The sequence below is a fragment of the Ochotona princeps genome, chromosome 25 (assembly GCF_030435755.1).
Source record: "Ochotona princeps isolate mOchPri1 chromosome 25, mOchPri1.hap1, whole genome shotgun sequence".
Classification (NCBI taxonomy): Eukaryota; Metazoa; Chordata; class Mammalia; order Lagomorpha; family Ochotonidae; genus Ochotona; species Ochotona princeps.
In genome coordinates, this window is record NC_080856.1 from 18,960,386 (window position 1) to 18,987,978 (window position 27,593).

General features: G+C 39.0%; 1 protein-coding gene across 1 annotated transcript in view; it reads right to left on the reverse strand.

Annotated features, from left to right (window-relative positions):
* LOC101531923 (probable maltase-glucoamylase 2) overlaps window positions 1-25,176 on the reverse strand; it is a 58,559-nt gene extending 33,383 nt beyond the window's left edge. The window contains exons 1-20 of the mRNA XM_058681271.1: window positions 25,071-25,176; window positions 23,615-23,691; window positions 19,745-19,868; window positions 19,534-19,643; window positions 19,082-19,236; window positions 18,413-18,584; window positions 16,420-16,519; window positions 15,863-15,975; window positions 14,583-14,708; window positions 13,090-13,221; window positions 12,896-12,994; window positions 12,206-12,319; window positions 11,009-11,093; window positions 10,066-10,183; window positions 5,260-5,431; window positions 4,632-4,748; window positions 2,664-2,818; window positions 2,427-2,511; window positions 1,536-1,592; window positions 681-805 (exon numbers count right to left, since the gene is read on the reverse strand). Coding sequence (XP_058537254.1) covers window positions 681-805; window positions 1,536-1,592; window positions 2,427-2,511; window positions 2,664-2,818; window positions 4,632-4,748; window positions 5,260-5,431; window positions 10,066-10,183; window positions 11,009-11,093; window positions 12,206-12,319; window positions 12,896-12,994; window positions 13,090-13,221; window positions 14,583-14,708; window positions 15,863-15,975; window positions 16,420-16,519; window positions 18,413-18,584; window positions 19,082-19,236; window positions 19,534-19,643; window positions 19,745-19,868; window positions 23,615-23,691; window positions 25,071-25,176 — 2,342 coding nt within the window. The remainder of the gene's footprint in view (window positions 1-680; window positions 806-1,535; window positions 1,593-2,426; window positions 2,512-2,663; window positions 2,819-4,631; window positions 4,749-5,259; window positions 5,432-10,065; window positions 10,184-11,008; window positions 11,094-12,205; window positions 12,320-12,895; window positions 12,995-13,089; window positions 13,222-14,582; window positions 14,709-15,862; window positions 15,976-16,419; window positions 16,520-18,412; window positions 18,585-19,081; window positions 19,237-19,533; window positions 19,644-19,744; window positions 19,869-23,614; window positions 23,692-25,070) is intronic.
* Between the last annotated feature and the right edge of the window lie 2,417 nt (window positions 25,177-27,593).

Sequence of the window (27,593 nt, forward strand, 5' to 3'; positions counted from 1 at the left end):
GGATGGTAGAAGTATGAAGTTGAATGTGGATGTGGGCAAGCAGCAGAGTTAGTGATGAACAAATACAGGAAAAATGATATACAGAGGCAGTTACTGGACAACACTAGATTTGTGATTATAGACACAAGTAATCTGGGGACACTTGGCATTGCCTGGTATGCTTCTCAAGCTCTACCTACATTGCCACTTAATTTAATCCTCAATATAGCTAGTCAAACTATCATCATACATTGATTACCAACATAAGCAGATGCATAGAGAAGTTAGCTGCCAAGATAAATATATTTATTATTCAAGGTGTGTTTCTCCAGACTCTGAACTCTAGATCTCTAAGCATGCTGACGTTTACATGATAACCTTTATATCCTATTTAATTTGTATTCCTTCATACATTTCTGGCCATAGAGGATTCTTGTAAGTGATGATTTTGACAATTCCTAAAATCTTACAATCTTCATCATAAAGAACTATGATAATGTTAAAGCAGTAAGACTATTTTTCCCCCTGCTAAGGGAGGACTAAGATGCTAGTTATGGATCAGCTCTGAAAGGATGAGATGGGGAGTACTGACTGGAAATGTTTTCCCTTGATCTGTCCACTCTTCATCCATATTTACCTGTCCATAATGCCCAGCCCCATCAGAGCACCAAAGCAGTCACATCTTAGAGTGCGAAGCTTACCTGGACTCTGTGGTAATGCTTGGCTGCTGGGTGGGAAATATGTAGCCTCCTCGAAGGTGGAGTCCCATGCTATCACCTGGGAATGCCATATCCACAAACTGTTTCCTCCATTGCATGGCTATTCCCTAATCAACCAAAAGAAAATAAATCAAATAGGTCACTGTGTGGATTCAGAGGGACCTTAGAGATTATCTATGTCAGCTGCTTCATATTTAAAAAAAAAAATGGATGCCCCTCCAAAGTGAAATGACATGCCCAAAGCATGTAGGTAGTACAGAGCTGCCCTGAGATTCCAATACTCCCCTTTCTTTATATTATACTACACTGTGATTTCAGAATTGGTTTTACTTTCCTTGGTTATAACAGCCAATATCCAATGACTACTCCTGATAACCACAACAGTAGCCAGAATGATATAATCAAATTCCATCACCTTGCTCTGGATATTTAAATTATTTCATCATACCTGTCTGTTTTGATCTGAATGCTATATTCCTCCCAACACTCATTATTTGAAATTCAATACTCAGTGCAGCAGTATTAATTAGTGGAGCCTTTGGGAAAAGGACTAAGTCAGGCAAGCTGAGTGGGAAGGCACCTTCAGAGAAGCACAGTGTACCCTCACCAGGGAGTAAACCTGCCAGTCCCTTGAGCTTGCACTTTCCAGTATAACAGTGAATAATACATTTCTATTATTCAAAAATTACACAATAGAATTTTGTTATACCACCCTTCATGGACTAAGATGCCTTAAGAAAAATAGCCGCAATTATCTAATTATAAAATCTTGCACTGTTATCCTTCCCAAGCTCCTGTGAGCTTGTCCTCTTAGAAAACAAAGGCTATTCCACTTACTGTCTCATAGTCGTACCAGATGGCATCTGGTATGTATGCGTTCACTTGGTCCACGCCCTAGGGAAACAGCAGTAAATAACATTATCTTATCCTTTACGGTTTACAAAGTAACTTCACATATCCTCAAATGAACTCCAAAACTCAGAAATCCCAAGCAGTTTACACAAAGCAGAGCTGTGCCAAAAAATCAGATTTATTTTGCCTCAATGCTCTTTTACTTTCTAAAAGAAGTAGAAGAGCCTCGTTTCCTTTGTATGCTGAGCTATTCCAGTAACCTAAGAGTTGGGAGAAGACAGGCCAGTCATATCTGTAAGTGGGCTGCTTATAAGTTAGCAAGACCTGTCATCAGAGAATGTGGCTAAAACACACACTCAAAAGAGTGTTTGAGATGAGACCACCAGTGACTTCTTACGTTTACCAACTGAACGGTGTGATTTTGATCCTTTCCTCATACTTCCCAACTTACTCCTGCACCAGGTCACATCTAGATAGAAACTTCCCACTCCCTCATACATGGACTTCCAATATCAGCCTCTGCTTGCCCAGCACTGCTTCCTCCCTGTATCTCTTCACACCGTCCTCTCTTTGCAATGACAAGTGGAAACACAGACAAATGGTAAATACACGTACACCAAAGCGCTGAAACCACAGTCACGTGCCTAACACCTCAGGGCTTAAGGTATTTCCATAACAGCAGTTGTTTTGCTTGGTGGACTACTGGGATTAACAATCTCTGTTTTTTCTATTGTTAAAACAGTAATAATCCTTCTCATTTGTGTTGCTATTTAGATGTGAATGCAGCCACGGATCCCCAGACTCCAGCTTATCTAGCTATAGAAACATGAAGACCAGCACCAACATCCCACTCCGTTACTTAGATTATGAACATACTTCATACAAAACAGGAGTGATGAGGAGACCAGGCCCCCATAAAAACTGCTCATGAATATCCCATGTGACTGGGTCTTGGTAGAACCTATAAAAGAGAGGGCATGTGAGGCAAGGGAAATCTCTCCTATAGGAAAGCAATACATTTTAAGGCAAGAAGGCCCTAATTAATCTTGTTAAAACTAACAAAGTGAGGTGACATTATGCTCTGAAACAGTCTTTGAGGGTCACGAAACTCACTCGTGTACCAAAGGCCTTGCCACTGTCTCCCCCTGGGTGTGAGCACGGTAGAAGAGAGTATAGAGGTAGGGTAACAGGGTGTAGCGGATGTTCAAATAATGTCTCGTGGAATTCAACAGCATGGAATCATCACCAAAGGCAGCAGGGTCCTGGTCCTACAAGGAAATGAAATCAACAGCTGACTCTTTCCCTTGCTGTTTACATACTTTTTCATGATGAAAAGCTTTGTCAGATCAAAGCAGCCACATTTTTCAACTCGTAAAACATTAAAGAACCTGGTCAGAAAGCATCTTGATCCTATCCCTTTACTTGATAGATAAGAAAACCATATCAAAGATTGCACAACTTTCTCAGGGGTGAATTTCAAACAGGTGGCAAAAGTTTTACTATCATTCATGACATTCAATAGCAGCCTCTGTCAATCCCTGGATGATAAAGAAGCCTTCTAGAGACTATCATGAAGATCAAGGGGCAATGTGCTCCCTGCTCCCTCCAGAACTGCTCCAATTTATGTATGGTATTGCTTGGGAAGTAATAATAATAATAAGTGATACAACTTCTAAATTTTTTTAATCCATGACCTTAAGCCACATTGTCAACCACCATGTTCTAGAAGATATCTTTTCCTGTCCATGCATTTTTATAAATTTGCAATTTTAGGATTTTATAACTGGTTTAATATGCAATATTTATAACACCAAAATTTGTTGTATTTTCCCAACCCTTGAAACAGTGACCTGTTTTGTTTGGTTTGGTATATACTGTACAAAGATATCATAAACATGGCTTTAAGCAGAAGTATCCAAGAGTTTAAAAATATCCCGTTAAAAGGGAAATTTATTTCTCCTAGACTCGAAAACAGAATTTTTCTATCAACAAGCAGTACTCATTTCCCTTGAAATAATGAAAGACACAGGGAAAGGGTGTTTATGAGAGACCTTTCATCCTGTACTGCATGACTGAGATTGAATTTTGGATGAAACTTTTAAATTTATTCTTCATGCTTCCCTCTGGTCTCGAAGATGCCCATTTCCTCCCATGGATTAAAATTACTCTTTGATACTACTGTGAACCCCCATGTAGGACTCGAGAAAACACAAAGCTCAACACCAAAGACAATAATATTCCACAGCTCCCATCACCCTGGTATCCAGCTAGAAGTCCAAAGCTACACTGCCCATGATGGGGATTACAAATGAACACTTAAAATACGCCTAGTGAAACTGAGCACCCGGACTTTGCTATTTGACTGTAATAATTTAAACCTAAACCTTAAGACTGAATAAACACACGTTTATTGTTTTGGTAGGATTACATTTCATCTCTACTACCAGAAATTTGCCACACAAATTTAGACATTCTGCCATTATAAAACATCTTCAAGAGGAACATGGAACCCATTTGATCTATTTTCCAATCAAAAATATTGTTATGGAGATCAGATGACAAAAGTGGAATGAGCTATGAGGAATAAATGGGAAAGCCTCCAAAACCATTCATATAAAAAATTCAGAGTGGTTTCTCATGCAAGAATTAAGTAAAATACCCATAAAACCCCATCATTTCATAGTAATCAACTATGAGACCATAAAAAAATAAATAAATAAGATTACTTTACCCCTGCTAAGGGAGGACTATGATGTCAGTTTTTACATAAGAATTTAAGTGAAATGCCTAAGAAGCCCTATTATTTCATCTTCTATAAGGTGGTAACAAAGAAGCAGAAACACTAAACACACTTTGAGAAGTTTCACCTCTATTGCTGTATTTCCAACAGTAAAACCATTCAATATATACAAGCTTGTCACACAACCCCTAATACTTATAGGCACTTTTTTGGGCCTATCCTCCAATATTTAACCACCTACTCTGAACTAAGAGCCAAACTGTGCTGTATAATGCCAACTCTCGCTAAAAACTAGCAAATTAGATAACTGAAACATTCACATTGCTTCTCTCTGCCCTTACCCTGAACACAGGGCCATTGTGGTTCCTGGAAAGTGGATAAAATGCTCCCAGCTGCATCCATCTTCTGCACAGCTCTTCCGAGACATTTTGCTTGTAGCCACAGATGTTGGCACCGACCTGGAAAGTTAGCACACATGCAAGCACAGCGGCCAAGGCACGCGTCAATGCACTGATTGTGAGCTTATGTGATAGGGATGAGTATGCCTTATCTCTGCCATTTCAAGTTTAAGAGATCCCAGTGTCCCAGAGTCCCTCCAGCACAATGCAAGAAACAAACTTCCAGGACAAGCAGAGGAGGAGAGCACTGTATATTGCTCAGACAGTGATCTGTGTATTGAGGGTTCTCCCTCAATAATTATTTTTCAATATCACATGTCTTTATTAGAATGCCCCAGATACATTTTTTCATGTGAGACTTAATACATTTTGTAGTATCTCATTATGTCCAGAAATTCCATGGGGCAGAGAGAATAATGATATGGTAACCAGTATCATTCAGAGGGAGCATACATAACAAGGTGATTTTTTTTCCAATATGTATCACAGTGTGTCACATATTCCTTAGTTTTTCATATACCCTCAAAGCCAACGGAGAGAGTGTTAAAGTTCCCTTGTATGGAAGGCTCACCATGGGAATACCAAATAGGTTGAACTCGAGGATACTTGTAATAGACCAACGGAGGTCATTCCAGGTAGCTGCATTATCCCCAAGCCAATGAGCAGCAAATTTTCCAGATCCAGCAAAAGTAGAACGGGATAATATGAAAGTCCTATTATTGATAAAGATAGCTCCCATGGCCCTAAAAAGGAATAAAGCCAGTTTAGTATAAAGTTTAAATGTGAATATCTAGGACTCATGCTATACCAAAAGAGGGGAAAAAAGCAAACCATCATAAACCAAACAAGTAATTCAGCATGTTCAAGATGTGTTCCCTGCCCCTTGTGATGCTTCAGGTCTCATGTAACACAGTACAATTTCTATTCCAGACCCCAAATAAATTCCTGTAGGATCCTTTCTTTCTGATTGCATTTTCTCCACCTTGTTAGATCTGGCTATATTCTAGCTCTTTTGGTCAACAATACATTAGAATCATGTCTTAAGCTCTTTGCCCCAATATCTGTCTGGACAAAGATTTTCTACTGCCTCTTTGTTCCATGCCTTTCTACCCATGCATAATCCTTTTGAGCATACAATTCAAGTTGTCATACTATACTCTCTGGTTGACTGAAGCAAGAGTTTATACAACCCTAGTGGCACAAAGGAAAGAATGTTGAAGCAAAAGACTGGTTTGAGAAAGTGCAGCGATCCATTTTGACAATTTACTGACCTGTGGGAGAAGACTCACTCCTCATCCCCGATCCTCCCCTATCCCTTGATAGACACTAGAAAACTCTTTGCCTTTATCACCATGGGCCTTATGTATATCACACTTTGCAGTAATAGCTAGCGAAAGAAACACAGGCACTATAAAGTGAAACTAAAATAGTAGTGAGGGTATCTGAGTCATAGTTTAGAGCCAGCCATTAAATGACAGCCTTTGTTTTTTTTTAACATCTCAGCAGAAAAATCACATTGAGAGATCTCTAAGCTTCTCGTTTCCACCCACCAATTTCACTACCTACTTAGCTCAGTAACCACTGTCCTCAATCTTGACTTCTACTTTGGATTAAATCCAGATTCCATTGGCTAGAATGCTTATTTCTCCGAACACAACTCTTGGCCAAAGGCCAAGTTTGATTGTGTCCACTGTTCACCAGGAATTCACATCATTCTGTTGACCCAGGAAGTTATGAAAGATTATCATCCATGTACCCAACCACAGTTACCTTTATAACTACTAGAAATATTAACAAAACTATTCAGGATTTTTAGTAGCATTTCTATCACATGGCAACACAGAGACAATAAAGCAATCTGAAGCTCTCTTTCTCTTCCCCATGTTCCTCCCTGAACTTCTTTCTGATCATGCAATCATTCTCCCAACACCTGTCCCCTTAAACAGAAAGGTCAAAGAGTCAAAATACGTCAGCACCAGCACAGGAAGAGGCTATGGGGAAGATTGATCCACTCCTCACACTGCAGAGGTGAAGAAATTGAGTCTCATTTATGTCGCTTTATTTTTGAGTAAAGGTAAAATGAGAGAGAGGAGAGATAGACCAGAATAGAAATAATATGACATCAAAGAGAAGTGTCCTGCCTCTGTGGGCATTTTAAAAAATTACAAACATTTTCCTGTAGTGGATCAGGTCTCTCTCTTACTTGCACAATGCAGTATGATGCAAAGTAATCAGAGAAATGAAGTACCAAAGAACAAAACCAACATCATCTTTGCCTCTTACAGGTGCATGTGCCAAGTGTACCTAGCTTGCCCTGATCCTTCTCATAGATTGATTTTTAAGATTTATTTATTTATTTATTTATTGTCAGAGAGAGATTTTTCATCTACTGATTCATTCCCAAAATACTTTGAAAGTTATTTCAGTCCTGCCAAATTCAGGAGCCAGGAACTTCATCCAATCTCCATGGAGGTTGCAGAGACCCAAGTACTTTGGCTGTTTGCTGCTTTCCCAGGCACATTATCAGGAAACTGGATTGTAAATGGAGGAAGGAGGTCTTAACCTCGTGCTTTGATCTGGGATGCACTGGTTTAACCTGCTAGGCCACAGTGCTAATACCTCAGGGCAGGTGTTTATTCAACCGTCATCTAATCAGGACACACACTATTCTCAAGGTTAAGGATACAGGAATGACCTCACCTCTAAAAACTCAGTGCAGCAAGAGAAAAGAATAGGTTGTAAGAATGATTATTTTACATGTAAAGAATATAAAATATGAACAACTATAGTATGAAAAAAGTGAAAAGGATCTGCATAGAACTAAGGTTCCCGGAATTCATATCTAAGGTGACAGAGTTTAGATACACAAATATTTGCATAACGTACAGAAAGAACGAAGACCATCTTGTACATGGCAAGCAGAACATGAGATATGAAAGATAAAATAACATTTAAATTGGGGAACAAGTAATTATATATTAACAGAGCATAAAATAGGAAGAGTGGCATAGTTGAGAAATAAAGAGTAAGAAAAAGTTAGGTTAGGGAGGACATTGTAGATTATACTAAGACAACCAGATTTTATTTTAGAGAAAAGTAGTAAGTCACAAATACTTTTACACTGGGAGAAAAGTGAGCACATTTGTGCTTCAGAAAGATCATTTTAACAGCAGGATGGCATAACAGGCTTTGAACTTTAACAAATACTCTGTATACCTTGAGATTATGTGGAAAAGTAGGTTTTATTTTCCAAGATTGGGTTCAGATCCAACATGCTCTGCTTCTATCACTTGTCCTGGTGACACTGATATTGCTGGACTTTGGGTCATGTTTTGAATAGAAATGATAGAAAACAGTGCTGAAAGATCAGGCTAAAATATAGGGAACTCATTTTTGGCTAACCCCATGAGAAGTGTCAGTGGTGGAAAAACTAAGGATCCTTGCAAAACATTTTCTGGTTATAAAATTTTTTTGACAATTTTTTCAAAAGTAGAATTATATGAATTATATGTGAGGATGTAAAATTTTTAAAAAGGTGATGCAAAGTCTCTAACTTGTATTCGAAGTCTCAAACTTGATAGCACTGGTAATGCTAACAGCCAAAACAAGTAATTTCAGAGTTTTAGAATGCTAAGCCAGAATGTGGATATTAAACAAAAATAGGTAACAGAGCCGAGTGAATGGTGTGTTTAATATTTTAAGACATGCAAGCAAAGAAGATTGTTCTAGATATTTGCATATGAAAATCAGTGACTGGGCTTTGATAAAATTACACCCTTTAAAATCATTAAATTGCAGTAAATCATGAAAAGGAATAAATAACCTTGTGTTGGCATAGAAGAATAGGGGAAGTATGAAGATTGGGCTGTAAGACTTATCGATAATGAAAGAGTAAAGAAAGAAGATCACCATAAGAACATTAAAGAGAGTATGAGTGAGGAGATGAGCTGCATCTGGAAGACTAGGAAAGCTGAGTTTAAAAGTGGTGGTAATTACAGAGTGCAGTGGCAGAGCTCGCTAATTCTTCATCCCAGGCGGGCTCCTGTTAGTGTCCCAGCTGCTTCAGTTTCAACTCAGCTTCATACCTATGGCCTGGGAAAGTTGCAGAGGATAGTTCAAACCCTTGGCCCCGTGCACCCACATGGGTGACCCAGAAGAAACTCCTGGCAGAAACTCCTGGCTTTGGATCAGCTCAGCTGCAGCCACGGTGGCCATCTGAGGAATGAACCAGCAAATGGAAGACCACTCTCTCTGTTTCTCTTTTTCACTATGTAAAATCTGTCCTTTAATACAAATAAGTAACTGTTAAAACAGGGGGATAGTCATGACTTTCATTTCCACCTAGACAGAAAAGTTCAAGTAAGGTGAGGACGAAGAGACATCCCTGAAGTACAAAGTCTCCATGTCCATATTCCCTACAGTGAGTTCTAGAAACACCAGGACGAAAGTCCATCAGCAAAGAAAGTTTAAAGCTTATGTTCTTTACTAAGCCACTGGAAGAGTCTAACAGCTCTTCAGACACGTTAGTTCCCCCATCTGTGTTGCTAGTCTAAACATAAAAATTCCTTAAGCTTCTCTCCACATTTCTTGTTCTTTTAGATACAGTGATTTTTTTTTTTTTACTATCTTCCAAGAAAGGAACAGGATAGAATGGTAAGGTGAGCTATTCCTCAGTTCTCAAAGGTACCATTAGAAAAAACTACAGAACAAGATATGAAAAGAGAAGAAAAAATCTGTAGGACACATGTGTGTCTCCCTATTAGACTTTCATAATGAGGAGCATTGATAATGTTATAGTGACAGCTGTGGTCTTGAGGGTATAGTGGTAGTGGTAGTAATAATGAAGGCATTGAACTGCCAGAATAATCACGGTGCTGGTGGCAATGCGGATGCTCTTGCTAATGATGCGTGTCTGTATCTTGGGACAGAGGGAAGAGTGCAGAGGGATACCAGCACAGGTTATGTGGAGGGAAGTTCGCAGACTATGAATGGACCTTCCAGGTAAATTTATGACACTCAAGAATAAACAATGAATAGCTTTAATGTAGATTTTTTTCGCATCATTCAATTATTTTCTAAAATCAAGAAAATCTAATGCGTCAATCATATCAGATCCAGTACTGGAATGTGACAAGGGCTGTCCTCTACTCAAGGGCTCTAAATGTTTACTAATATTTGTGAAATAATAAAGCCCCTTAGCCATAAACCAATCAAAATGATCATTACAATGACTGAAAGTTTGTATGGAAAAAAAATCTTGAGTTTCCTTAGCCTAATAACTAAAAAGATAATTTTAATGATATAATTATGAAGGAAAAGAGAAATACTCCATCTCCCACCTCCTGAATTCAGAACCAGTAAAAAACCAGGAACTTACGAGTCTGTGGCTCTTGCCATGGAGTAGCCATACAAGCTGTGGATATCATAGTGAAGACCTGAGTAAAACTCTGTGTCCATGCAAAGGGTCTTTTCAGAAAGCACACGATTGAGAACTCCTAGGAGAACAGTATCCATCAGGTAGCATTTCTCCTCCAGCCAACATCAACAAAAGAATCACCCAGGTCTTCCTGATGACTACACCTTTCCCATCAATTTCCACATGAGAAAGTCCTTCTCAGATGTCAAATTCTATCCTAAAAGTCACTCCCCCCCGCCCCATAAAACCTAGACTGAGCATCTCAGGGACATGGATCCTTAAAATTAATTCCCAAAATGTGGGGACGAATGCATCAACTCAGAAATGTGTTCTAAGAATGTTCAGTTGATCTGAGAAGAAATACAAAGTGTGTCTTGTTTATCTATATACATTCCATAAAAAAGAATCAGACATAGACTGCAATAGACTCTACCTGCTCCCTTAACCATCACCTCTCACATACATTCTTCCAAAATCAGAAAAGTCAGCCCTCACTAGAAATAAATCCCACAAATGAGAAAGACAAGAGAGACAGTGAGATGGATGAAAGGAGAGGGAAAAAGTCACACATTTACTTCAATGTTAGACAGGCTGTGCCTGTGGGTATTCTGAATTCTCATCATTTCAGGTTGAACCACTTGAGGAACAGGTTAACAGAATGAAAGGTTCTGAGATCCTGGAGGGGAAGGACACCTAGAGGAAGTCCCAGGTTCAGAATAATAACTGTCCACACACACTGCTCTTGTAATAGACAGCTGCAAAGTAACCAGGGATCAAACCCCTGGAGAGGCTCAGTGAAGGTGGGGGATGTGTGGGGTCGTTCCTTGGACTGGGAACTGAACTGCTCTTGACAACACTGTGTTGTTGAGACTGCCCTTATATTAGCAAGCAAGGAGAAACTTACTAGGCACAAAAGGTGGTTCGTTCAAGGTGTTTGATTCACACTCAAGATGGGAATCTTGGAGAAAGCTAGATACTTCATCCATTTCCTTCCAAGACACAAAATAAACAAAATGTAATACATCATTAATATCGGATTCGCTGTTGAAAGTTTTCACTGAACTCTGAGACAGTTTATCTGTTATCTTCTCAACTGCTGTTGAGGTTTTGAATAATTTTCCTCACATTTCTTGGTCTCCGTTTCATCTTTGTAAGATAAGATCAGGTGATAGCTAAGGCATGTCCTTCACTGTAGGTCACATCAAGCATATTTTATCTTTTACAAATTATTTCAATCAGTCCAGAACATCATTTCAAAGTTTCATCCTCATAGTAGTTTTTCTAGTTGCTACTTGTTGAATTCATATTTAGTGAAAGAGTTTAGCCTGTGATTATAAATTAACTTGAAATTACGTCATTGTAAATGCTAAAAGAAAATTAAGACAGGGAGGAAGAGAGTAATGAAAGATAGAATGGAACGTATCATTTTACTCTTGTAACTATATAATGAAATACATAAAATTTGTTCCATTCTTATATACTTCAATTTTTAAAAAAAACTAACTTCATTTTTTCAAAAAAAAATTCTTTCTTATAAATTAAAAAGATTATCACCAATATTTCTGTTTCAGTATTGCCTGGAAGAATTTAACGGAAGATAAGATTTTTATCTGAAATTTTTCATCTTTTATTCCACTAAAGAGCAATAACAAATCCATTTTTTAAATGAATCAAAAATACATGATGAGTCATTTTTGATAATGAATGTATTTTACAAATTCCAGATAAATGTACACATCGGTTTCCCTCCACAGCCAAATAACTACAAAGTTCTCATTAATTTATTCACTAGTTATCAACTTTTAATTTTTTAGCAGTCAATGCTATAATTAGAGCAATCATAATTTTAATGAAACAGTATTTTAAAGTTGAAATGCAGTTTAATGAAAGAAAGCAAAAGGGCCCACAAAAGAACTGTTTAACAATATGAAATCATCAGTTACTGTCAGATTCAATATAAGAACCTAGAATTTTTAGGAGCCTACTTCAAAGAAAAGCTCAACATTAAGTGAAAGGATTTTGAATAACGCTACATTAAGCAAACTTTGTTGTTAGCAAGATCAAAATTAGTCTGAAATTTGAGTCTGGAATAATAACTTACAATCCACACTCCATCAAACTCCAGGTATTTATAAAATTCAGTCAACTGCTCTGTCCACCACTCAGTGCCCACCGGGTTGCTATAATCAGGAAAGACTGTTGGTCCAGGGTATCCCTAAAGAACAAACAGGAAGGCGTTGGCCATTAATATGTTAGATTATCTGGTTATTTATTTACTACTTAGTACTGTTCTTCTACTAGAAGGGCCAGGTGTTTATTATTTTAAAATGTGTGACTCTGTAAACAATGACAAAACAGTGTGATACAGGGAAACAAAGTGAGTAGAAAAAGAACTGATTAAATAAACAAAATGTCATCTCAGGTCTTTGCCTATGAAAAAATGCATTATGTCATACTATGTCATATAATTTAAGAGACAGGTTGTTCAAAATGCTGGCAAGACTAATTACTATAATTCAGAAATAAGTTAATTTAGAAGTAAAAATCAGTTACTGAATGCCTTGCTGCCTCATTTTTTTTTACTTTTCCCAGATAATGAATATATAGTACTATCAGGACTTAGCTTTTGAAATTACTTAGAATGCTAATAATTTTATCACAACTACTGGTGTAAAAATAGTAACCAAAGAGAACCCAGTGATAGCATTGCAATTTTCCTTTTCTTCATCTCCCAGTCCAAAAACACAAACTGCTCCAAATAACTTTAATTCTTCTTCTTTGGAGAAATTACCTCCCCAACAGCAAAGCCATGACTGTCCAGTATCCACACTCTCTGTAGGCTTCCATTGTTATAAGCTGTGTAGTTAGGGCTTATGAAGATGCCAGGATTCTAAGAAAGAAATAAAACATAAATCTCATTTTTGTGCTTGTCCTTTGTCCTTTGAAAGAGGAAAAAAAGGCAACTGGATGAGTGTTTGAACATACCATAATAATCACATATTTCTGTCCATTGTCATGTAACTCCTTGGCAAAATCTGAGAGACCAGGATAAGCGATTTCATTAATAGTGAAATCTTTGTTTCCATCCATGTAGTCTATATCAGAGTACTGGACATCCTGAAAGACAGCTAACACCAGTCATTCAGAAACTAGGAAATATACCGTATTGACATGACTTTGAAGCCATATTTCTTATTGATTCTGGAACTTCCAGAATAATGCAGTCACCTTTCATCAAAGATGCAGCTGCCATTGTGCTGCATTTTTATCTTCTCTTCCTGTTAAAAGTATGTCTTAAAGCATTGCAAGGAGTATGAGGGCACCTTGTTCAGCTGTGTACCAAAAGGGTCAGATGCTTGACGGAGAGCAGGTGCTAGTTCACATTCTTGTTTGAATAGGTACATGAGTAATGTTACCACCATGTACAAACTTGAACTCCAAAAATGAAGCCAGAATATACCAGAATAGAAGAAAATTGCCAGAGTAGAGATTAATAATGACAAGTGTGGTTAGGATTCCACCTTGCAGTTGTGTGGCCTGGAAACATTAATAATCACACTGTGTCTTCATATTTTCATTTGCAAGATAGTGTTAAATATATGTTAATCGTGGGCATAAACATCCTTTCCAAAAAAAAAATAAATAAAAAGATGTTAGTAGCAATCAGTCAGATTCCTCCTGGAATGGCATTTTTGCAAATAGTGGATATCAGAGAAGTAAAAGCAAACACAAAATACAATTTCTCCTTAACATCAAATGACACATGGGCATCTGTCATCTCACTGAAGAAGTTGCTCTCCTCAGTGGGCCTGGTAACTGCTCTAAGAGGCAGAATAAAGACCAAATTCATTTCTATCCACACAATCTCCCCTCACATGTTAACATACATGTGCATTAGTTTGAGAAAACTGGCCCAAAATATTCAGTCCTGAGGTCTTCATCAGTCACATGTTATGTATCTCTTGAAGAAGCTTATTAAACATTATACACTTTCAGGACCATCTTTTCATTTACTGTTGTGCATTGAACAACATAAATACCTTACAAGCTTCAGTCTAGAAGTAGAACATAAGAAACTCATTTACTGATGGTCAATAGAAGAATCACCAGCTGTTGGCAATCATGTGGCACTTTCTCCTAGAAAAGTGCACCTCCAGGTCCTCCTTTATGCAACCTGCCTGGCATTCTTTACTAGAAGTCAACCAAAGGAAACTCTTTCATATAGGTGGAAACTAACATTCAGAGATATTAATTAGCCCAACACTGCATAGATCAATTAAGTGGTAAAGATAAAGTCCAAAGTCATATCCAATAAATGCCATAAATTGTGCACCCTCCATAATCAGGTAGGTAATGCAGTATGCAAATATCTGACCAAATGCCTATCTATATTTTTCCTGATAAATTAAGTTAAATACAAAAAAAAATGAAGGATAGTGAATGATGCCTAATGTGTAATAAGGAAAGTCACAACTTACATATGGAATCTCAGCTTTACGAGTCCGTTCTACCACTTCTCTCAACCCCTCGATGCCACCATAATCCCTTCGGCTCAGCTGGAACCCGAGGCTCCAGTAGGAAGGCAAGAATGGCCGTCCAACCAGCTGCAAGGAAAAATGAAGTATCTGAGCTTTTGGCACTCTCATTGCAGCATCATGTCAAACACTGAAAACATTAACTCTACTTGGTCTTCTGCTAAGTTTCCAGGCACAATCTCCTTGGGCAACTTGTGAAATCCCACACTTCACATCTTTCTTTACTTGGAACCTAAATGTAGTTTCAACAACCACAACATCACAAAATAGCAGAATTTTAAGAGAATGCTTTCCATTTGTATCATTTTGAGGAAAAAAGCAATAGCATTTTTATTCTTTCAATAATTCTATTCTGGGGCCGGCATTGTGGCACAGTAGCTTAAGCTATGTCACCTGTGACGCTGGCATCCTGTAAGGGTCCTGGTTCTGTCCCAGCCGCTATGTCTCCAAAACAGCTCCTTGCTAATGTGCTGTGAAAAACAGCTGGGGCTTCTAACATCATGTAGGAGACTCAGATGAATTTCTGGGCTCCTGCATTTAGTTTAACCCGTCCCTGACAGCTGCAGCTATTTGGACCCGGCGCCATTTCCTCTTCCTCGCAGCTAGCGAAATTCGCACCAGTCCAGCCATCCACCAATCAGATGTAACCTGGCATTTCTCCTGAGAACCCCGCCCCCAATCTCCCAGTCCCTTCCCCTACTCTGCCCACTTACCAATCATTCTTAGGCAATCACCTATGACAGTCTCAGGCACCAATCCCCTGGGGCCTGCCTTCAATCCCTCCCAATCCCCACCCCACACCTTGCAGGCTCACCTGAATGGCATAAAGGCCCCCAGGTGCGGCTCTGTCTCTGCCCTCTCCTCCCCAGCTTCCCCCACACACACCACTTCCTCCCGCTTTCCTCCTCTCCTCCCCACAACCCATCCCGTTCCTGCCTCGCTGGAATAAACCTCCTAAGATTTAAAATTTAAAAAAAAAAAAAACCACTTTTTTGTTAATTAGCTTTTTAATTAACTAAAAAGTATGTTTACTGCACCTCATGACCTGAGTAAGGTACAGCAGAAACAAAAAAAGAATTCAATAGAATTCTTCAGGAGTAAAGCTAGTAGAATGATGTAATGAAAGTAAGAGTTGCAAAACAACTCTTTTTTTTCTCTTTTTAAGCTATAATGTATGTGTGACGGCAGTAACAACTAACGAATACTTAAATGCAAAGCCATACCTCTAAGTATTCCTGAACCACTTGCTCTGGAGTGTTTCCAAGGAACACATAAAAGTCAAGAATGCCCCCAATTGTGCGGTAAGTGATGGCAGGAGCCGGCTGAAGGGTGACCTCTGACAGGGTTAAAATGACAGTGATCAGAATCTCATGGTTAAAAAATACACTTTGGGGAACTGGCTTATTTCACTAAACAGAATGGTTTCCATTTGCATCCATTTTTTTTGTGGCTGGGTAGTATTCCATAATGTGTATATAGCACTTTTTAAATCCAGTCATCAGTTGGTGGATGTGTTAGTTGACGTCATCTTTCAGCTATGTTTTCAATGAAAACAACTTATGGTATGACCTGGATTGCTGGGCAGGTGCATCTAGTCTCAGGTTTCAGCTTCAATAGAAGTATAGTCCATTCAATGAGCATTTTATTAAATAGTGGCATCACCATAAATGTGGTTATTTTCTACAAAGCTACTATAGGAAATGTTCTAAAGCTGGTTTATGCTGGTGATTCTATTTCAAACCATGTTAATGTTCACAGAATATAAAAAAGGGCTTCCTACCCATGGCATTGCTGTTCATCAAAAACACTCCGAAAGAGAAGCCACTGGTGTCCTCTAAGCACAAGAAGAACGTGTGAGCTCCATACAAGTTAATCATGCCCTGTCGACAACAACAAAAACAAAATTCATGATGTTATGGGTATAGAATGCCATCTTTTTTCCCTAAAACTAAAATAAAAATGCATGACTAGCATGCAGCTGGTCAATATTTGATATAGTATAGTATTGTATCAAAAAGACATTGAACCACCAGATAAACGATATATACGTATAGATCCATAAAATGGAATAATTTCCAACAATCAGAAACGAACATTTCTCAGAATAATTATGCTAAGAAGAAAAGTAGGCACAAAATATCATATGTGATATGATTTCATTTACATGGTCTGTCTGGAAAAAGGAAGGTACAGAGACAAGAACATGAGTGTGTGCTTGGAGCTGTAGGGAGCCTGGCATAGGAACCCAGAAGGTCACGAGAAATCCCACAGAGGTGATGAAAGCATTCTAAAACCAACTTTTTTAGAATGGTGGCTCTTTTTAGAATGGTGGCTGCTAAATTGGGTAAATGTATCAAAAGTCACTGAACTATGCACCCAAACCAGAGAAATTTATGCATATAAATTATACCACAATAAAGCTATTTTCAAAAATTTTGAAAATATTTGCCCTGCTTTATAACAAAATCTTTACTACGTGACGATTTTGTGATTTATTTTCAATTTCTTTGTTGTTGGTTTTCTATGTAAAGTATGTTACATAGTAAATATATAAAACTTAAGTAGTAAGAAAGTTTAAAAATTATATATTTGGAACTGGTACTGTGGCGCAACAGGCTAATCCTCCACCCTCAAGTACCAGCATTCCACAAGGGTACTGATCATGTTCCGGCTGCTCCACTTCCCAGACAGCTTCCTGCTTGTGACCTGGGAAGGCAGTGAAGGATAATCCAAGTCCTAGGGACCCTGCACCCTTGTGACAGACCCAGAAGAGACACCTGGCCCCTGATGTAGGAAGTGAACCAGAGGATGCTAGATCTTTTCCTCTCTGCCTCTCCATCTCTCTGTAAAAAATCTGCCTTCCCGATAACTAATTTTTTTTAAAAAGTTGCCTATTGAACCTGTCAGAAGATTATGATGAACATAAATATGAAAAGAAATGATGTGTGACTGTATGTGCTATAAAAATATTGAGATTAAAATATGAAGAAGGTAACTTAAGTTCCCTGTGAGATATTGTCATGATCTTTGCCCTTGTTATAAGGTAATATCTTGTATAATGGTAAATTTCTATAGAAGAAAAGAAAAAGAACTAGCTTTTCCCATGGCATAGAAATGACCAATAAGCCTAGATTAGACATAATATTACAGTCATAGGGAAGGCATGTGGCACAGCATGTCAAGCAGCTGTCTGTGAAGTCTGAATCCCATATCTGAATCCCTGGTGTCCAGCTCAGACTCTAAATCGGATCCAAATTCCTGCTAAGCAAACCCAGGGAGACAACAGGTGAAGGAAGGCAGACGTGATAGTTGAAGTTCTTAGATTCATACCACACAGACGTTGTGGCCATCTGGGAGTTATACCAGCAGCGTGTGTGTGTGTGTGTGTGTGTTTCCCCCTTCCTCTGTAATTCTGCCTTTCAAGAAGAAATAAAAGAAAACTTAAGGAAAAGCAGAGTAAGTGTTCAAAAATGTTCATTGCAGTTTAAAAGAGTAGTTCCTGCTTAAACTCTCAACACTTAATTATTAAAGACAGACATGATCCTTTTGACAAAATAGCATCCAATATCTACGGGGCTTTCACACAATTATTAAATGATATTTTCCATCAAATATTTGACTTGTTTAAATTGCTACAGTTCGAATCATGAGTTGATAGGCCTGAAGGCCTCAAGGCCAAGCATTTCTCAGCGTCAATACATCTAAAATGGACAACACAAGGTGTAGAGCTATCCCTATAAGATGAGTGATGAGCAGGAAGAAAGGAACCTCACCGCTACTGGGTCACTGTTCCGTGTGAAGATGGGCCAGGTCTTCCAGGTCATGTTGTGGCGGTACTGCTGGTGTACATGTTCCCCTAGTCCATACACATTGGTGCTGGGCAGTCGGAATGACAGTTGTAGGTACTGGTGGGCAAACTGGAGGGGCCCAATGCTCGTGTCCAACCTAGGCCACAGGATAAGCGAGTTACCCAATAACTCTTCTGTCTGCCATGAAGCTGGCAGCTACGTTCCACACACACCTGCAGATCAGGTATTACCCATTTCCAAGCCACCTTCAAAGGGCTTTGGAGGTTCTTGGAATCTAAAGGAGCATGGCACTATCAACAGGACACCAGGAGCCCTGGGTTGTGGCTGAGAAATACCTGGGTTTCTTGGAGGTTCTTATCGGGCTGCTTCTGGCAAAAGTACATGTCTGTGTTCCCTTTTCACAGACCAGGAAACTGATGGGAATGAGGTGAGGTACTCTGCCCAAAACCACACAGCTGATGGGTGCTTTGCTTATGAAAACTAATACATTTTTATGTTCTTTACAAGCATAACAGATTACAGTGTTAATATGTATACAGAAATTGTTGACATTTTTCTGAGATTCAAGCGTTCCCCCAGGTTATACTTATCTCTGTGCCCAGTAAGTCAGAATGAGTGACGTGAGATACTCACAAGACTCTTCTGTTGCTTGTCCTCATTACTTTGAGGCTGAAAGGTTTGTTTGTGATCTCTACATGATAGCTCAGACTGGAAGGGTCAGCAGTCCCATTAAGCGTCTTGACGTTTTCATGGGGGACTTCGTAGCGTACGTTACTGGGATCAGTAATCTGTCAGAAATAAAGCAGACCGGACAATTCTCAAAAAGACCATCATCTCTACATATAGTTCCCTCACCAATATATCTCCATGAGAATAGACTCTGATTCTTTGCCCTGTGGTTACTGATGGGTAAGAAGTCAAATACACCTGCTCAAGCAAAAATGAGCCAGCCAACCCCATCCAAGGATCCTGTAGGGAGCGACAGAGTTGCCCCCTGCCCATGCACCTTCATGTAATGCCTGGTCCAGAATACAGTGAGTCATTGCTTTCTCCAGACCTGAACTCAGTGGCACTGCCAGACCAACCTTAAAATGAAAACGATTGGATGTCTGATTTTCAGCTGTGAGGAGGGCGTTAAGGACATCATTTCCAAACAGAGATGGGGATGCCACCCTTTTCAACTGAGCAGTAAAACCTAGAAGAAGAGAGAGAGGGAGAGGTTTTTAACCTTGATTTTGTGGATTCATTTATCTGGGTCAGAATGAGTTACTGCCTAGAGCCCCAGCGAGAGTTCACCTGTGCTTGTGTTTGTAATGTCACCACTGACTTCGTAGCCCCAGTTCCTGGGGAAGAAGCACACAGGGACATCAACAGCTGCCTCAGGTTTCCAGCAGCACTTCAGTTTCCATCTGCAGGTATCCTATAATAACAGCACAAGTTCGCATGATTGAAAATGCAAGAAAGGAGGAGTTATTTGTCTACTCCTCTAGATTCCTTCTTATTCCAACAACAACTTAAGACAGGTGATCATTGCGCTAATTGATTTGTTCCTCCAGTATCCATGCATTCATGCAGCCACTCAATAGACAGTTTTACCGGACAAAGCTACATAATCCAGTTACATATAGCCTAGATCTTGCCTTCAACAAACTTACAGAGTAAGTAAATTCAGAAAATTACACAGGTAATTACATGGGCAGGCATTTGGCACAGCAGTAGATTCTTCTTAGGGTGCCTGCATCCTTTATCAGAGTACTTGGGTTTGAGCTCTGCCTCTACTCTCAATTCTAACTTTCCACTCACATGAAATTTTCAAGTCATCAAGTGATGGTTCAAGTACTTGAAGCACTTGTGGACTCTGCCATCAATGGCATTGTAGGGTAAGGTGCCACTTGAGATGCCAACATCCCATACTGACACTGGTTCAAGTCCCAGCTACACCACTTTTGATCCACCTGCCTGCTGATGTGTCTGGGAAAGCAGTGAAGAATGGCCCAAGTTCTTGGACCCATGAATCCACATTGGAGCCCTGGAAGGAGCTCCAGGCTTCTGGTTTCAGACCAGCTTAGCTTAAGCCATTTGGGGAATAAGCCAGCATATGGAAGATCTCTGTTGTCTCTCCTTCTCTCTAAATCTGCTTTTCAAATAAAAATAAATCTTCTTTAGAAATAATTTTTCGAAGTTCTTGAAGCTCTAACACCTACATGGAGCCTGGATTAAATTAGAGGCTTTGGTTTTGGGCTTGGTCCATCCCCAACTACTGCAAGCATCGAGTGAATGAACCAGCAAATAGAAGATCTCCTATTGCCTAGCTGTCTCTGTCTTTGTCTTCCTCTCTCTTGGGAGTAAAAAGGGGGGGGGAAGGTAAATAATTATTTAAGGACTTATTGAAAGCAAAATATGAAGAGATGAGAGTTCCAACAGAGTGTGCCCAGGAGAGGAGAGAATGGAAATAGGAGAACTTAACCCCCGGCTGGTGGGCTGGGAGTGCAGTGGGGGAAGCCTTTTGAGTGGGAGAAACACAACTCTGGTCTTCAAGCATCAGGGAGGATTAGACAGTAAGCAGTGGAGCAATACTCTAGGCAAAGACGTCCTATGTCTGAGTGAAAAAAAAATACATGTTTTACACATGAGTACCTGGGTTTCATATCAGGCTCCCTGCTAGCACTGACCCTCGGAAGCAATGGTGATGGTCTGAGCCCTGTCCAGGCCTTTGGGAGTGTAGCAGGCACTAGGAAATCTTTATATCTTTTTCTGTCTCTCTCACTCATCCCAGAGAGTTGAAAACAAAATGCAGTAAACATTGCACATTGCTAACTGCAATACTTTTCACTTTTTTTTTTTTTCCTCAGTGAAGGGCAGACCCTGGGGACCTCTATCATGCTGAGACTGCGGCCCATACATTTCAAAGTTTAGTTTCATGGTCATAAATTGTTTCAAAGTCTACAGACGTCTATAACAAGCAATAAACACTCAGAACACCATGATATTTTTGTGTACAAACTTCCCTAACATTCCTGTTCCTGTTTTAAGGCACTTCCAGTACCCCAGGCACCAGAGGTCAAGCCCTGGAGATGATGACCTTAAAAATATTTTAAATTCCACTTTTCTTCCATGTATGTACATACAGCACAGGAATGCAGGAGTCAGCATTGGGGACCCCCAAGAGAAGGAGTTTGTCTATTTCACCTGCCCCCCACATTAACAGATGCTCATAAATTCAGGCCTGGATGTCAATGACCATTCACAACATCTTCTGGTCTCTATTCTGTGCTTAACACCAAAATTTCCCAAGAGTACTAGCCAGTACCTTCCAAACAGATTCCATATCATTTATGATTCAAACATTGTTAACAAAAATTAGATTGAAAGGTGACTTGGAAATTGTCCAATGCAGCCACCACATGAGGTAAGGGTTTTTTTCAGTCACCTCTCTGTAAATGCCTTCCTCCCACAAATGATCTATAGCCAACTTCTTCCAAAATCAACAAATCCAGCTTCTACCAAGTTAGTATCCGTCAGTCTCCAGAAATGTACATTTTTTTAAACCTAATATATTTACATATTTACATATTAGATTTTAAACTTGGTTACATTTTTAAACTGGTTTCAATCATATTGAAAATTACAAAGAAAATGAAGCTTTAGTGTTATAAGACAAAGAATAAAATGGACTGTACGCTGGTAAAAACGTTCAATGGCCTTTTTTGTACAGTCAGTATAGTCATATCAGAAAAATACAAAAATACAAAAAATACAAAATACAAAATACAAAATACAAAATACAAAAATACAAACATACAAAAATATTCTACAAACATGAAAATTAAAAATATATCTTGGTTGCAAGATCAGTAATCAAAAATTGATCTATATGCCAAAAATATACAAAGAAAATCTAATTTTGAAATAATGCTTTAATTCAATAAAATATCAAAATGTTCAAAGTCAAAAGTCTCAGTATATGTAGTTATATACAATGTTTATAGACTGGAACAACTATTCTCGTTATGGTCGAAATTCTCTGAAAATTAAATGTAATGAGTCATCTTCAAATTTGCAGTAGGTTTTGTAAAGAAATTCAGAAGCAGATTGCAAAATTTATTCAGAAATCTACTAAAGGGAAAATAATGAATGAGGCCATTTTGAATTAGAAAATGAAAATGATTTGAAGAACTTCTACAACTACATACTAAGACCTATTTTAAAGTTAAAGTAGCTAGGGCAGTGTGGTATCAAAAGAAAATTCTGTCAAAAGTGGTACACATATGTAAATAAAATGATTTATGGTAAAAGTATCAATGCAATGAAGAGGGGAACAGGCAAGTGAATGCAGCAAGCTGTGAGAGATCTACTTTTAAAAATCAAGTCTCCTACCCATACCATAAAAAAAAAAACTCAATGCAGGAATTGATAAAAGTTTTAAATTTGAAAATTAAAAAACAATTCTCTTATAAGAAAAACAGAAACACACTGCTCTCCTAGAGGAACCTCAATGTACATGGAGAGACTTCTTGTGTTTTTAGAATGGGAAGAACAGAAATATCAAAATGCCAATATTTAAATCGTACCTAAAATTCAACTCAGAACCAATCATCACAATAGAATATTGCCGGATCTAAAATGTAGAACAAAGGGTGGGAAAAGAAAATAGGCTAGACATTTATGACAAACATAAGTCGCAACTGAGTCTTCAAATATTTGTCTTACGAAAGCTACTTGGTGAATTTGTTTAACGAAGGCTCCTCAGTGAGGTAATGTTTTCTTTAGGACACATTCACTGAAACTCTGTTGCCAAGAACAGAAATGCAGAAGGCTCCTGCATTGAGAAGCCACGTGACAGTCTCCACTCTCAGGGATCAGAATCCAACCCACAGACATTTTTACAGCCATTCTCAGACCGGCCCTAGGAATGCACTTGGCAGCAGGTGCAGCTTCCCTTCCACTTTGGTGGAGTTTTGAATCAATGCTGGCTCCTCTAACTTCTTCCTTGCCTCCACTTTGCTTCCCCCCATTTTCTGAGTATTGTTGTTAATTGCATTGCTGTTAATTTCAGAGACCCATAAACCATGATACCACCCTACCACACCCTCTCCAACTTCACAGACTCATTTGCTTTTAAAACAAAACCCAGGAGATCAACAGGAAGGGCCCCATGTCTCTGACCTCTGTCACCTCCTGTCCTGGTGCACAGTCTATCCTTTCAGATCCGGATATATCAGGACATTCTGGAACAAACGAATCTGTACAGAGAAGTGAAAAACAGACAATGTACTCAAAGTTTCAGGAAGATATCAGGCAGTGTTACAGATGTGCAATCAATTCTCTGTTGAACACGTCATTTAGATATCTGGTATCTATATTTATATGTGATGTATAACACGTAGTTTAAACTTTGTCTAGTTTTTTAAAGAGACATATGCACACACCGTTAAAGTAATCTTTCAGATTACACAATTCCATGATGTTTAGTATTTTACAAAACTTTTTAGCAAATTATTGCCATTCTAATTTCAAAATACTTTCATCTCCTTAGAAAGGATTCACCATCCATCAGTGGTCACTGTTTTCGTTTTCACCCCATCTCTGGAAAACTCTAATGTACTCTATCCCCGTGAATTTGCCTGTTTTAAACATTTCATATAATCAGAAACAAAATATTTGACATATTTTGTCATGCCTCTCTTGCTTGGCATGATGTTTTCAAATTTCATTGGTGGTCTAGTATGTACCAGTGCTCTATCCATTTTTATGATTTTATTTATTTATTTATTTATTTGAAAGGCATCAATACAGAGACTAAGATGGTCAGAGAGGGAGAGAAAAGAGACAGAAAGAGGGGGAGCAGAGAGAGCAGAGAAAGAATCTTCCATCTGCTTCCTCACTCCCCAAATGGTCACAACAGCCAGGTCTGGGCCACTTTGGAGCCAGAGCTTCTTTCCGGTCTCCCAAAATGGGGGCAGGGGCCCAAAGATTTAAACTGTTTTCCAGGTGCATTCAGGGTGCTGGATGAGAAGTAGAATGAAATGGGACTTGAATGATGTTTTATTATGCTTTCTGTTTTACTATTTAGGCATAGTATGTGCCTGGCGGAGAAGGTATTGTGTTTGGTGTGTGTGTGTGTGTGTCTGTCTGTCTGTCTGTGTAACAGAATAGCTTCCGAGTCATCTGTGAAGATATCATAATTATTTTAATCATAAAATCGGCTGCTGCCTACTTGAAACTGATATGCTTAGGTCAATTTAACCTCGATTCCGTGTAACCTAATTTCATTTTCTGTAATGTTGTGTGGTTGGGCACAGAGATCTTAACTGTTTTCTCTTGTTGTAAACTCTATTGTTTCATGACTCTGGGTCTAGACACAGACTGGTGAGCACAATTTTGTATCCCATTAAAATTGCATGAACAAGGCTCCGGGACTCCGAATGTCATTAACATTAAAGGTTTAGTTACAGAAAGGAGGCTTATGTTTTGGAGATTAGCTTAAATTAATTGTAGGTATGGAATTTGAATATCATAGCACAGCAGCCTGCTGAAAAGCGAAGAAATAAAATGATGCCTCCTTTATATATGGGAAATTTTCCCTACCTATCCTTCCAACATGCCAAAGCATCTCTCTTACCTGAAGGAATATCCGATAGGAAAAGCCCTAAGAGGATATCTACAATGCCTACGATGACCGTGAAGGTGATCAGAAGGATTTCCAGCACACTGAGCTTCCTTGCCATCTAGAAAAACACAGATAACTGGATTAAGACCAACCATTAGATAATTCTACCAATGTGAGAGGATACATAAGCATTGTGAATCTGTTTGCAAGATATGTCCCTCTTCATGCAACCCAAATAATATTTGTTCCCACTTGCCTCAGCATCTGCAAATAACTCTGTAATGTACACCCAAAACCTTTTGGACACTAGCCCTTTTTTTGTCTGCCAAGGATTTAATATTACCCAAGGAAACGTGTATCAGATTTAAAGAATTGGAAGAAGAGAATGGAATCACAAACTGAAGAAAGAAGTTGAGCTGGTTCACAAAGCCATTTTAGATTTCACTTGAACCTTGCTATGTATCTTGGGTGGTAAAGGAAAGCGTGCTCAGAAGGCGAGTAAATAGCAAACATGTTCATGGCTGCTGCTGGGGTACTTAACCATTAATAGTTCTTGGATCCTTTTAAGAATCTGCCAACACAAGTGAACTTGATCCTTATCTCCAGTATACTGCTGCTGGTGTGGTCACAGTATATAAGCTCACATAAATTCAGTAGCTCACAGTAAACCTGAAAATTTCCCATTGACCCTGAATCTATACAGTTGCTATACTGGAAGAAGTTCTGAACTGAGAATGAAAGAATTTGAATTCTTTTTTTTTAACATTCACTTGTTCATATGAAGCTCAGAATTAGAGAGAGAGAGAGAGAGAGAGAGAGAGATCTTCCACACATTGGTTCACTCCCCAAATGGCTATAACAAGCAGGGTTGGGTTGGGTCATGCCAAAGCCAGAAGCCAGGAGCTTCATCTCAGGTCTCTCATGTGGGAAATGGTCCCAAGCCCTAATGCTTTCCTCGACATGTTAGCAGGGTGTTGGATCATGAATGGAGCATCCAGGACTCAAACTGGTGCCCATATAAGATGCTGGCATAGCAGGCAACACTTTAACCTGCTACAGCACAACTCCAGTATCAATAATTATTGAACTTGTAGTTGAAGGAATTGGACACGAGCTGATCATGCACATCTCAGCTCCAGTTTTAGTGCATAAGAACCTTCACCCCTAACTTCCTTGGGAGCCTGGGAATTAAGCAATAGCTGTCTATCTGCTTGCTGTGCAAAGTGCAATAAATGCATATTTTCTTCCACCACCCCAATGTTAGTGATTGGCTGTCTTTGCATCGGGTGAGTAGACCCCGTTTAGGAGTTTAGGATCCTACAACTATGCCTCCAGCCAGTTTGGGGTACTGTTTTGCAGCACCTACATCCCTGTTCTATCACCTCCAGTGTCACCAAGGAAATAACTACTCTGCAACAATTATTTCATTTGGTGACCTTTCAACTCAAGCCACTCTATAAAATTTATTCCTGCTTATACAAATATTCATCCTTTCCCCCTCTGATCCCAATGACAATGATTTCCTTCATTTTTACCTAGACAAAATTCTTGCACATGTTCTCTAGGGTTCTCTACCATTGAATTTCTCAAAAACCGTTCCACCAATGGCCCCTTGTCTTTCTTGCATTTTCAGTCTTTTCCACTGAACTTGTTTTCTCCTTCATTAATGAACGAATCCAAGCCAAGCTAGAATATTGCTGATGCTGTATTCTTCTCTAGATCCTACTTCAAGTTTCTTTTTCATTTCATATCTTATCTTCAAGGAGGGTAATTCCACACGCTATCACTTTCCTCATATATTATTGGTGTGGCTTGTGTTTCCTGAATTCCACTGGCATTTGTTTCTTCAAGGTTCCCAAGTTCATTCTTTCAGAATACAATGGGCACTTTCTTAATGACCTCCTCCATCAACCCCTCCTTTCTGCTTGAACCTCTCCACCTGGAGATTCTGTGATATCATTCAGTCTTGGTTCCCACCAGTCTGGCTCCTTTTCAACTTCCCCGCAGTCTCTTGTTTCAGAAATATTTTTCTCATATTTTTAAGTAACTCTTCCTTTTAAACCACCTCCTTGAGCAATCCATACCAATCTTGTGACTTCATATAGCATGTGATGGCATCCCAATCTGTGTTTCTGGCCTAGAGGTTTAGCTCCATAGTACAATGGCCTGGTATGTGTCCCATTTAGATATTCCACAAACTGAGTATGTCCCAACATGAAGCTATCTGTACCCACATTCAAGCACCAACTTCTGTTTCTCAAATAATTGATAGTTTGAGAAACAGGATAGAAAATCTAGGAGACTGTATTTTCTTTTTTTATTTATTATTTTTAATTCATTAATTACATTGTATTATGTGACACAGTTTCATAGGTACTGGGATTCTTCCCACCCCTCCCCAAACCCTCCCACCATGGTGGATTCCTCCACCTTGTTGCATAACCACAGCTCAAGTTCAGTTGAGATTCCCCCATTGCAAGCATATACCAAACATAGAGTCCAGCATCTTATTGTCCAGTCAAGTTCAAGGGCTTC